General features: G+C 40.3%; 1 protein-coding gene across 1 annotated transcript in view; it reads left to right on the forward strand.

Annotated features, from left to right (window-relative positions):
• LOC138953663 (inactive tyrosine-protein kinase 7-like) overlaps nt 1–13,931 on the forward strand; it is a 127,387-nt gene that overhangs the window by 97,849 nt on the left and 15,607 nt on the right. Inside the window, exon 9 of the mRNA XM_070325543.1 lies at nt 43–182. Within this exon, the coding sequence (XP_070181644.1) occupies nt 43–182 (140 nt within the window). The remainder of the gene's footprint in view (nt 1–42; nt 183–13,931) is intronic.

Here is a 13,931-nt window from a genome sequence, read left to right on the forward strand (position 1 = left end):
TCTGTATGTCTGAGACTCACCATTCATATTGTATATGTGCAGTACCCCCCATCATCAGCCGTGCCCCCCAGCCCGCCACGGTGGAGGAGGACGGGGAGGTGATCCTCAGCTGTCAGGTGGTGGGCACCCAGTACCCCGTCACCAGGGTCACCTGGACCAGGGATGGGGCAGATGTACCTGTGGTAAGTTGTTGATGATGCACCGTGTAGTGTTGTATTGGTTTGTTTAATGACTTGGTTTTGTTGTTGGTGGTGGATTTTTGTGTGTGGCGGGCTTCGCTTTCTGCCAAGTTGTTTTCTCACCTTTTGTTATTCCTGTGGTTTACCTTTTCAAGTCTTCATTTGAAATTCTCTCTCAGTGTCTCTTGTCCGTCTGTCTGTCTGTCTGTCTACTCGCCTGTCACACACGCACACACACACATACGGACGAGGAGCACCTTAGGTACCGGTCATACGCAGACGGATCTGTGTGACTTCTGTACGTACGAAATCCACATTAGGTACCGTTTGGCTATACACAGTGTGTAACCCGTACGGACGAAGGCGTTAAGTACCTGTTTCCTATACACACTGATGGTTGTGTATAGTGTCAGTAAAGTGTGAATAGGTGAGGATGGAACTTTAACCGTCGATCACTTTACATGTATAACCTCAATTAATATGTTGCATGTTTTGCTTTTGATTTGTATGTTCCTTACTTTGTCATTTTGTTGTTTATGTTTATTTGCTTGTTTGCTTACTTGTCGATTGTTTGCTGGTTCGTTCGTTTACTTTGTTTATTTGTCATGTTGCTTTACTTGTTCAGTTATCATTTATTAGACATTTGTATTAGAAGTAAGGACCGGTTGTAAGAAAAGGCGTCACCTTAAACCTCTATCCTTGAAAAATAAAGTTCCATCATCATTATTATCATCTCTCTCTCTCTCTCTCTCTCTCTCTCTCTCTCTCTCTCTCTCTCTCTCTCTCTCTCTCTCTCTCTCTCTCTTTTTACATTTAGTCAAGTTTTGTCTGTGCCGGTGTGCGTGCGCGTGTGTAGAGCGATTCAGAGTAAACTACTGGACCGATCTTTATGAAATTTTACATGAGAGTTCCTGGGTATGATATCCCCGGACGTGTTTTTTCTTTTTTCGATAAATGTCTTTGATGACGTCATATCCGGCTCTTTGTAAAAGTTGAGACGGCACTGTCACATCCTCATTTTTCAATCAAATTGATTGAAATGTTGGCCAAGCAATCTTCGACAAAGGCCGGACTTCAGTATTGTATTTCAGCTTGGTGGCTTAAAAATTAATTAATGACTTTGGTCATTAAAAATCTGAAAATTGTAATTAATTTTTTTTTATAAAACGATCGAAATTTACATTCATCTTATTCTTCATTATTTTCTGATTCCAAAAACATATAAATATGTTATATTCGGATTAAAAACAAGCTCTCAAAATTAAAAATTAAAAATTATGATCAAAATCAAATTTCCGAAATCGATTAAAAAACAATTTCATCTTATTCCTTGTCGGTTCCTGATTCCAAATCATATAGAGTTTGGATTAAAAACACGCTCAGAAAGATAAAACGAAGAGAGGTACAGAAAAGCGTGCTATGCAGCACAGCGAAACCACCACCGCGCTAAACAGTCTCGTCAGTTTCACTGCGTTTTGCGCGAGCGGCGGACTACGGTCACTGTAAAAAAAATGCAGTGCGTTCTGTGAGTTCCACAGCTTGACTAAATGTAGTAATTTCGCCTTAAGCGACTTGGTTTTTTTGTTTTTGTTTTTTTTTAAATTGGAGAAAACCTGTTTCTTTTTTTTTCTCTTTTTTTGTGGTTTGCATGGTTGTTTATACAAAAAGCAATTGAGGAGCCATACATGGTTACTTTTTTTTTCTCCTTTTTTTTTTCCTTATTCTCGTCCATCCGCTCTCTCCCACCCCCCTCATAATATTCACAAACGTCATATATCACTTCACCTCATCTCGACTTATACATTACTCACATACTTCCAATGTACATTTCATTTTCCAATATACTATTCAAATCGTATCTATCACCATACTTATATTTACTAATACACATTTTTGCAATCAAAATAATGTGATTAAGTACCTTATTATTTTGGCATATATTACTAGGTTGATAACCAAACAAGACATCGTGTTCTGAGAATATAATGGACAACATTTTCCCAAAAGCTCGTCAACTTCTCACATTGCCCAAAAAAGTGTTCAACATAATCAATGTGTTTACAAAATGAACATAATTTTGTTTCTCTAATTTTCATTTTTTTTAATAATATATTCGTGGGATAAATGTTATGTAATATTTTCCATTGTAACAATCGCAATCTTTCTTCTTTTGTACATTTGCTTGCTAACAGCCAATAATTGTGATCTAGTTTAACCTGATATTTATGTAACCAAAATGTAACAGCGCAAGGCTCGCTCGCTTTGGACTGGACAATCAGCATGCGAAACTTTCTCGCGGAGGGGTTAATGATCACAGGGTTCCGTGTGTCAAGGTCATTATTGTGTTCGCCTGCTCGCGGGCTGGCTGTGTTTTTGCGAAGTGCAAGCGCTCGCACAGCAGTCTTTGCGCCGTACAAAAAAAATCTAGAGGGACTGTATCCTATCTTTGTGCACAGCTGGTTAAAAGGAATCATATCTCCGTTAACCCAAATATCTTTCACCGTATCTAAGTGCGCTTCTATCCATTTTTTTTTTAAAAATGTGACCCTCCACCACGGGATGAGTCGCATGTCAACTTTGCATGATTTTCATATGTTTACATTTTCCTAAAGAGTTTTTTATGCCCTATCCAGTGGTGAAAACCGTTTTAGAAAAGAGCGAAAACTGTTTGAGTTATAAGCCTGTGACTAAGGTGACCCTCACACTGTTACCAGACACTCCCCGGACTTATATTAAGCCTAGCGCAGAACCGCGCGAGGTGACATGCGACTCATTTCGTGGTGGAGGGTCACATATAAGCTTTTATTTTTATAAACCACTTTTATATTGTTCCACAAACATTGATCGCCAAAGCGATCTTCTCTCTCATAAATCAATGCTTTATTATGGATTCATTTTAAGAGAACTTCTGTCCAAAAGTTTGATCGAATGCATTCAATACCTTGGAACAGTTTTAGTGGTGTTGTGGCTTTAAAACAAAGTAAATTTCTTCCCAATACCTGATAAAGACTTAATGGAATCGTTGTCCACGGTTCATGTTTTTGTTGTTGAAGTTTTGCTGCCCATGTGAGTAAAAAAGAAGTCTGCATATCGTGGACGTTTATCATGTTAATACCACCTTCTTCCACCACATTACACAATACATTTCGGCTTTTATATTTGAATACTTCCTTTTCCAGAGAAACCTGAACAAAATAGTATTCAACTTATCGAGAACTTTAACAGGGGCAAGAAGCGCCTGCATAACGTAAACAAATTGTGAAACTAAGAAGGACTTAATAATACATAATTTGCCGCTTATACTTAAATTTCTTCTTGACTATCTGCAAATGATTTGTTCAACTTTTTCAAGTCTTTTGGACCAATTTTCCATAATTTCAGAGGCCGGGATGTCCTTTTTAAAACTGACTAATTCCCATGATTTTAACCTGGGTATTCCATTTAATATCGCAATATTTCTCTTGACAGTTTATACGCGATCCCAACCACATTGCTTCCGTTTTACTTTTATTTAATTTTAAGCGAGATATATTGGAGAAATCATCAATGATTTTCGTTCGTCATTTAACTGAGGAATATTTGAATTAAGAACTTTACTTTCAGCATCCTCCTCAACAAAATTCCCATTTTTATCAAACACGTTATTGTAAAATCTCACTTGCTCCTGTAAAATTCCTTTTTGCGTCGTTATTGAGAGCCATTTTCATCAATTAATCTGTCCATAAATTTTAAATTAGCTTTCACTTTTTCCATATTTAAAAAATATAATATCCCTCCACATGCACAATTCTATATAACATATTACAACCAAATACAATAGCAAATAAGCAAAAAAACATGGTTTGAAAGGGTAGCTGTATTGGTTTTTTTTCGAACGATGTAAGGATCACTATATCCCGCCAAACCGCAACACGGTGGCCTAGTGGTAAGGCGTCCGCCCAGTGAGCGGGAGGTCGTGGGTTCGAACCCCGGCAGGGATACCTAAGACTTTAAAATTGGCAATCTAGTGGCTGCTCCGCCTGGCGTCTGGCATTATGGGGTTAGTGCTAGGACTGGTTGGTCCGGTGTCAGAATAATGTGACTGGGTGAGACATGAAGCCTGTGCTGCGACTTCTGTCTTGTGTGTGGCGCACGTTAAATGTCAAAGCAGCACCGCCCTGATATGGCCCTTCGTGGTCGGCTGGGCGTTAAGCAAACAACCAACCAAACAAACAAACAAAATATATCCCGCCAACTAGAGTTATTACGGCTTGTTGATTTTGCTGATATAAAAGTCATTTTTTCTCACTTCATTGGTGCAAACAGTGTAATTTTGTGTTGTAAATTTTATTGATATGCAATTGTTGTTATATTTGTAAGCATAAGAGAGAGAGAGAGAGAGAGAGAGAGAGAGAGAGAGAGAGAGAGAGAGAGAGAGAGAGAGAGAGAGAGAGAGAGAGAGAGAGAGAGAGAGAGAGAGAGAGAGATTTTTCACTCCATCAAAGTGTCTCCTTTTGAATGCTAAATATAAGTCAGGGAATACGTCTAAAAATGGCATCCAAATTCCAGGAAATATGTATATTACCTGGATATTTTAGGGAATATATATATTCATTGAGTGAAACAGGGAATACGTATAAATCAAATCTCTTATATTATTAAAAGCTGCATCAAAAGGTTTGCAACATTGATATCGGGACTACACAAAATAGAATGTTTATATAATGGGTGGTGGTGGATAATGCTGTCTGGATTAAAATATAAAAAGAGGTAAACAGGTGGCGAACTGTATTAAGTTTCACTGACGGTCTAGTCTTCAGTGACAGTGCAAATAACAAATCAGAGGTGATTCTTGCTAATCATCAAGCTTTTATTTATCCGTATGAATTTAGCAATGAAAAACGGATTGACAATTAAGGTTAAAGAGAGAGGAAGGGAGAGAAAGAAGGAGGGGGAGAGAGAGGGAGGGGAGAGAGGGAGGGGGGAGAGAGGGATGCGTGGGGCTGGCGGTGGGGGTGGGGGGCCGTGGAAAGGAGCAGCTAGTCGTAGAGCGGTTCGACTCGCGCAGTGGCTATACATTACACGGTTCGCGTGCCATCAATTAGAACGTCGTCAAGCAGGTATCCCGCTGAGAAACCTACTGGAGAGCTAGAGAGACAGCTGGACGCATTCCTTGTTTATGGTCAGCAGATTAATGTACTGCCACACTGAGATTGAAATCGCAGAGGCTTACATCGGACTGGGTGGCCGAGTGGTAACGCACTTGCGGAAGAGAGAGGTTGCGAGTTCGACCCTGGGTCAGGGCGTTAGCAATTTTCTCCCCCCTTTCCTAACCTAGGTGGTGGGTTCAAGTGCTAGTCTTTCGGATGAGACGAAAAACCGAGGTCCCTTCGTGTACACTACACTGGGGTGTGCACGTTAAAGATCCCACGATTGACAAAAGGGTTTGTCCTGGCAAAATTGAATAGGCATAGATAAAAATTTCCACCAAAATACCCGTGTGACTTGGAATAATAGGCCGTGAAAAGTAGGATATGCACCGAAATGGCTGCGATCTGCTGGCCGATGTGAATGCGTGATGTATTGTGTAAAATAAATTCCATCTCACACGGCATAAATAAATCCCTGCGCCTTGAATATGTGCGCGATATAAATTGCATAAAATAAAATTAAAATAAATAAATCCCTGCGCTTAGAGCTGTACCCACGGAATACGCGCGATATAAGCCTCATATTGATTGATTGATTGACATCCTCGTATAGTCACAGTATACTGACACCAGTCCTAGCATGATAGAGCGGCTGTCACTATAGGTGTCTCTCTTTGTGTGTCTGTATTATATTACTTGTGATTAAAACAAAAAATGCCTGATGGGAAACAAATAGAAAAAAATGTTATGACAGGGATTCCCCTAATATTTCCGAATGTCATTTCTACAATGACGCTTTAAATAACGTCTTGATGAAAGTTGGTTGACGTGAAATGTGGCTTGAAAAAAAAGAGCATTACAGCAAGCAGAGAATGCAGAGAATAGGGAATATTATCTGTCATAGGGGTACGATACCAGTTAATCACGTTTAACCGAATGTTTGGAGATTCGAGAGTGGAAGATAAGTAGAGTGATATATGGGGGGTGTCATTATTGAAGAGAGAGAGAGATGGAGAGAGAGGAGAGTTGGGAAAAGAGAGAGTGTGTGTAAGAAGGTGAGAGACAGAGGGCGATGGGGAGAGGTTGAGTGATCATATGAGGGGTGTTGTCAATATTAGAGAGATAGAGGGGAAGAGAAGGAGAGAGAGAGATGGGAGGGTGAAGAAAGAGAGAGAGTGTGTAAGATGCCTCCATAAGAGATGTAGCCTAGAATAAAAGCAATATCTCTCGATACATGTATTATTTCTCTTAACATGTAAGTTATTGTTCGTAGGCCTAATATGAAAACAATAATTTTGAAGTCTGAATCCAGTATCATTATTTTGAACTGTTTCGGTCTATACAACGCTTCCGTGTAGCATATATATCTTTCATATTCTCTTGGGACGGGCCAGGGAATGTGTTACAAACTAACGCTTGCTTATATCAGCAAGCCCAGTCAGTTCTAGCAGAGGGAATGAAATACAATTATGCTCTAGATTGGTCTCTAGGTACTCTACGGAATGTACGCGAGTAGTAATAACATATGATAGCGGTCAGTGGATCAGTTACCAACATTCCTACTGACATCTGGTAGTGATTTAGTCTTGATGGTGATCGGTGCTTTCCTTCGTTAGCCACTGGACTTGTCAGTTACATTTTGACGATTATCTGAGCGACCCCTTTTACAGAAAATTCAAATATCAACCGAACCCATTCATGGAAGATCAAATAGGATGTACATTAGGTCCCTAATCACGAAGAGGGTCACCTAGAAACTCGCTCAAATATGTGATTTTTCTTGATACATTGTTAACTAATCTAAAAGATTGGAGTTTTCCTAACAATACACACACACAACGTATTCGTTTTGGTAACAAAAATAATGATATGGCATGTATCAATAGCCGGCATGTGATAAAGGGGTAACAAAATAATAATTAACAAGTGACCATAATGATCCTAATACTTTCCGTTTATCATCTCGTGCTGTGGTTGTTGTTTTATTATTTAAAGTCTTCGTCTCGGGCTGATTGGTCCTGATATGGCTCAAAAGAGTCCGCTGGACCGAAAGCAAAAATCAAGTAAAGTATCTGGGGCTGATAGAACATATGGACCCTAACGGGTGTATGGTCAGCAGTATATTAAAACCCTTCATGGCCGGATAATATGGTACCTAGGGTCACCAAAGTTCAGAGCTTCTCGGCATCGACTCCGATGAGCATGCTTCCTAATAGTGGTGTCAACAGTTTTATCAGTTTTGGAGAAAAGTGGGTGCAAACGAAAACATTTAAACAATGCCTGACGGGATAATGTTGGCACTAGGATCATCAAACTACAGAGCAAATCAATATCAATCACCACAAACTGGGGCCTTAAATTCGGAGAAAATAACTGTGTCCTTACTGGAGACAATTGAGTTTGTTTGTTTGTTTGTTTGCTTAACGCCCTGCCGACCACGAAGGGCCATATCAGGGCGGTGCTGCTTTGACATATAACGTGCGCCACACACAAGACACAAGTCGCAGCACAGGCTTCATGTCTCACCCAGTCACATTATTCTGACACCGGACCAACCAGTCCTAGCACTAACCCCATAATGCCAGACGCCAGGCGGAGCAGCCACTAGATTGCCAATTTTAAAGTCTTAGGTATGACCCGGCCGGGGTTCGAACCCACCACTAGGCGCCTTACCACTAGGCCAACCGGACGCCTTACCACTAGGCCAACCGTGCCGGTTAGACAATTGAGTACATGTATACGAAATAGCATTTCCTGGCGGGATAATTTTGAGTGACACCAGGGTCATCAATCTGCAGGACATAATTATGAGCGTTTATTCCCATGGACCTCGAGCTCATAGCCAAAGTGAGTTTCAATAGCTTTACCCATTTGGGAGAAATGAGTACATATATATGTTAGTCATATTGAGAACAGACACAAGTCAAACGGGATAATTGCACTATGATCAACAAACTACTTCGTTTGAATGCAAATGTGTTGTTGTTCGTCACCCAGAGGGTGGACGTTTGCGTTTGTTCCGGTCAGTCTATATGTCACAAAAGTCACTAAAATATCACTCACGTGAACTGTCAAGACGCAAAATAGATAAGTTGGTAAATTGCTCTCCTAACGTGACAAAACGAAAGTGTCCGAGGCAGGAGATTGAATTCCATTGGCGTCGTTAATTTTAAAAAAAAAGCTTACTGTGTGACGCAGGGGTTTGTCGGACCTGTTCTTCTTAGGGGTTGGGGAGGGAGGAGGTGTTGCGTTGTTGTTGGGGTTTTTTTGGGGGGAGAAGAACATTGCAGTTATGATAAAAAAAAATTCTGTCAATATTTGTCCCGCGCTAATCTGTGTGAAATCGCTTACCGTTGCCAATTATAATTCATATATTAATACAGGTACTGGTAGCCTCAGTCACACGAAATTGCTAATTTCTGTTGTACTGGGCAACTTTCACGTTATTCCTTTTGCATGGGCATAGTGGAGGCCACCTCGATCAGGACTGGCTGAGTCTAATGTGTTTATTTTTTAATTAAGTGGGTTTATTTGAACATTAAATATTTTTACCTACCGCCGGAAGCCCTTAGGCACCCCTGAAACTCGACATGCAGCCGTCCGGGATAAAACTGCCCGAGAATCCAATAAACACTTTAGACAACACAGTATCATGTCAAATCAAGTTTACTCTCAAACCTATCAAGTTGTTATCGTTGTTACTTATTGGAATGGCAAAAACGGGAACATCCATTGCCTATGGTTTTTGTAATGTCATAGCTGTATTTTTCCCTGAAACTTTTGCAAATTATTTGTAGGCCAGTTGGTTAGGACACTCTTGCTTCATCATGTTCTAATCACGTACGTTCGAATCCACGCGGTGTCACTTTTTTTCTCCCTTTCCCCTACGCTACATTACTTTTCAGGGAATGTGTGCTGTTCATTGTTATTTTATTTTACTGATACGTTTTTTATAATTTAATTCGTCATCCAGCGGGAACGTTTGCGATTGTTCCATTCCGTAAGTATGCATGTATGTATGTCACAATATAGGAACTGCGATAAATCCTGAACCGCTAAGTATTTTTCAACCAAACTTTGTAGGTAGATGTAGACACACGATAGCCTATTGTGTGCAACATTTATATTGGATATGTCAAAGGTCAAGGTCATTACGGGGCCCGATGGTCAAAATACATAATCAGCCATATCTCCCAAAGTTCTGGGAATATTTCAATGAAACTTTTTTCATTACATACTCTGAGGAAGGGTCTACAAAATAGCAGTACAAAATACCAAGTCACAGCGAGAAATGTTTCAGAAATTCGAGTTAATTTTTTTTAAGTTGAAGGGACTAATGTGCTGCGTCTTCATGTTCAATTTCATAAAACATGGTTGGCTGGTTCCAAAGTTATAAGGGTTTTAGTGTTTGATTCTCCAATGCATAAACATCCATATCTCCCAAAGTTCTGGGAATATTTCAATGAAACCTTTTTTATTACATACTCCGAGGAAGGGTCTACAAAATAGCAGTTACAAATTACAAAATCACAGCGAAATGTTTTTCGCAGAAAATCGAGTTGATTTTTTTCTCTTTTGAATTCATGAAGGGACTAATGGCCTGCGTCTTCATGTTTAATTTCATTAAAAAAAAAAATGGTTGGCTGGTTCCAAAGTTATAAGGGTTTTTACCATCATATGTGTGGTTATCATATGACTGATAGTTAAATAAGGCTTCGCTGATCAGGGGAGCTAATCTACTCCAATCACCGTCGCTTTGAAGCTATGAATACAATAATAAATCAGTCATGATTCAGACAAGATAAGTCGACCATTGCAACAATAATAGCAATTGATCATGGGATGGATTCGCATAGACACTTTAATATCCACACCATCAGTGATTAATGAAAATCATAAAACATTTGTTACATCCCGTGAGGAGCACGAGTATTGCTAGTGATAATAATAATAAACATTTAGAATCCGAATACTTCCTAGTCGTTTACATAAACCGAAGATGGGGAGGTATAACTTTTCTCTCCATTCTTCAATGCTAGCGTTCTTGGCCAGGGCACGGTAACTTGATCCCAACACGAAAAGGAACGCTGAAAACATGGTCCTGTGGCGCCGCGAACCGGTGGTCAGCATCTGACTTACAGTGCTAGCTCGCGAAGCCACGGCGAAAGGGCTACGGCTGTAACCCGATAACGGCATCGGCTGATAACAAGTTCACGCTGATATCAATGGCCTTGCTGCATCCTTCTGAGGCTCGGGCACCCCGCTGCACCAGCCTCTCCTTTCACCTCTACTCCTGGTGGCCCAATCGGAGGGAGGTTCCTCTGCCAGCCACCGATGCTGGTTGCTTCGCCTTTTCGTGATATTTGACCTCCTTGACCTCTAATAACATCTAGCCTTGTGTAGAGCACTTGCAAATTGGCGATTTATCACAAAATCAGGACTATCATAATGTAAGACAAGTACTATACACTTATAACTTTTTTCGTATTTTTTTGTTGCTGTTTAATTTTATTATTATCATAAAACTATTAATATTATAATTAAGTTCTCATGACCCACAATCTTGACAATAACTGAAGTAATGACATCAGTGACTATGCCTTGAAGCTCTTGGACAACATTCAAGTGTGTGATATTTATTCTGATATTACTGACAACCTTGAAAAATAACTGTGAAGTAAAACAGCACCCGAGACTATTAGCCCTGACGTATATTTGACAATGTTAAAAAAATGTTTCTGCTACTATGGGAATAACTGAGGTAATGGCGTGAAGTAATTAATATGTGTTGTTCATAAATGTGTAATATTGTGTTTCACTATGGCTCTCACTGATTGTACACGAGGGTCCATAACTCTACAGTCTCGTGCCCTGTTCCCCACTGACGCTGCTGCTCCATTTAGCGAAACAGTCATGCCTAGTGAGTTAGATAACCTGCAGACAGCAGCGGCACCCCCCACCCCCCACCCCCACTCCTCCGAAAATAAACAAAGGGACCATAAGGACCATTAAACCGCCCGCTTATTACCCCACCCCTGGAATGAAGTAAAAGAAGACCCCAAAAATAAATACAAAATTAAAAAATAAAAACACCTGCCAAATTAAAGAAGTTTGTAACATGAACTATAAAAGATGATTAACCAACAATCAAAAAACAAGAGGAATGGGTTCAAAGGGATCCCTGCGTCACATTTCACACACAAAAAATAACATGAGATTTAACCCACGGCAACCTTGGAGACCACAGGCGAACATTGACATACCAACTACGCCATAACGGGTTACAATTATAGATTGCGCTCACAACTGTTTTTGTCTGCCTTTACCTCGCGGGCTTTTACGGGCTATGTAAGGATCATTTTGTTTAACTTCAACTAAGAACTTGATTTACAGACACATTTTTAGCGGAAACACCCTGAATTGTTTCAACAGAGTTGAAGGGTCGTCTTCTGAGTATGTACTACAAACATTTTGATTAAAATATTCAAAGAAGTTTGGGAGATCTATTGATGTTCACGTGTATGTGGGGTTATGGAGTCGTCGAGTCGAAGACTGTGCGGAAACGGTACGCCGATTACATCATGTTAGATATACACAACCTATATACTATGGCTGTGTAGCCTAATCACAATTAAATTGGACGTGCACGAACCATACATTTTAATATTTTGAACCGAGTGACACCAAATGCTTTGATGTTCGAGTCTGTACTTTCAAGCAACACAGCATGATTCATCCCATGTGTTTTACACCATAAGTGTAGCAGAAGTCCCTATACAATCTTCATGTATCATACCATTATATAATCTATGATATATATTAATTATATATGTATAGATAAGGCTATACACTTATCATTGCTTGCATTAAACCAGACAAATAGAGACAGACAGAGATAGGGACAGACGGAGAGACCGACGCGGAAACAGATAAATAAAGACAGACAGGAGGAGAAAGAGAGGGAGAGAGAGGGAGAGATCTAAAGACAGAGACAGACAGCGGTAACAGCATCAAAATACATCATTTAACAACGATATCTAAAAGCATAATACTATTGGTGGTATATGAAGAAAAGTATTGAAAGGAGTGCCTGGCGGGATAATAGTAGGACTACGAATATAAGTTTTAGTTACAATCGTGTGAAGCCATCTTTGAAGGCATACGCACAGATTCAGCTCATTTGACTCTAAAACATCCGTTATCTGAGTACGGACAGTAAAACAGAAGGACTGCGTGACTGTATAGCATTCTGTATACATACTAATTATGCTTATACTGTCTTATACTGTTTAAAACGTTCGCCAGAGACGTTTCTGTTTAATTTTGGTAGCACCTATTTGAGCCTCGTGCTTTTGTGTTTCTTCATCTTGCCCTTTCTATTGTAATTCGGACTTGCGTACTTCTCTTTTTAACTGTCAATAGACACTATACAGTGTTCGATGAAACAACGCATCAGTTCAGGCGCAGTCAAGTCCAGACTAGCCCCTGTCAGTCACTCCAGTACACGCGTTCGGAATGCACGACATAGCGTGCTTGACTCGATACGGTTAGTTAAACACTTCCCCTCTGCCTTCAGGTAACTTGACACTGCTAGCGCGGCGGGGAGGTAGCTCAGTTGGTAGCGCGCTGGCTTTGTAGCCAGTTGGTCGCTATCAGCATGGGTTCGATCCCCACGTTCGGCGAGAGATTTATTTCTCGGAGTCAACTTTGTGCAGACTCTCTTCGGTGTCCGAACACCCCCGTGTGAACACATGCGCACGAAAAAATCCCACGTTCACAGCGAAAGACTCAGGGCTTGGAAAACACGAAGACACGCATGCATCATCTCTCGTCTCCGATTATAATGATCGTATTTCGATACTTTGACGAGACAAACCCAATGCTGGTGTGTCGAAGAAGACAGCCACAGCGGGCTTGTTCGAATCAAAGTATCACACCATAACTTCAACGTATTACCAATACCTGTCCCAATATAGACCAGTTGGTCTAAGAGGACGTTAAACCCTAAAAGTCAGTCACACTGATAGCCGAATGCGCAGCTCCTTTGCCCAGTCCATAAACAAGAGGCACATACAACACACGCACATGGGTAGAGGAGACGAAATAGGTGAATAAGAATAATCAGATATGTAATAGCTTTACTGCATTATAACAAACATTTAGGTGTTAATGCTGCTATTTTAAATTAAAGCCATGCTTTTGTTGTTTAAAACTGTGGCGTCATTTTCTGGTTTTTGTTTTGTATCCGGGTTGTAAGAATTTTACATGACAATACAGGCATGTGATCATGCAGCCGAGTTGCAATGAAAAGGCAACACAGATTCAGGCAGTTCGAGTTCATCATTAAAATTGTCTTCTGTTGGTCTTTGCATGGTGCGTGTCAAGACCTCACGTCATGCTGGGAAGAAACCCTAGGTAGTGGAAGGTTACCGCTGTTCTCCCCTCACACTCTCTGTACTCTCACGGTCCCTCTTTCTCCCCCCTCCCTCTCTCTTATCTTATAATAAATTTAGAGTACAAATATATATCTCTCTTTCCCCTAATCTCGATTTCTCTCCCTTTCCCCTCCTCTCTCTGTTTCCCTCTTTCTCTCTCAATAAATTTAGAATACGAAATTTTTTTT

The sequence above is a fragment of the Littorina saxatilis genome, linkage group LG17, assembly GCF_037325665.1.
Source record: "Littorina saxatilis isolate snail1 linkage group LG17, US_GU_Lsax_2.0, whole genome shotgun sequence".
Classification (NCBI taxonomy): Eukaryota; Metazoa; Mollusca; class Gastropoda; order Littorinimorpha; family Littorinidae; genus Littorina; species Littorina saxatilis.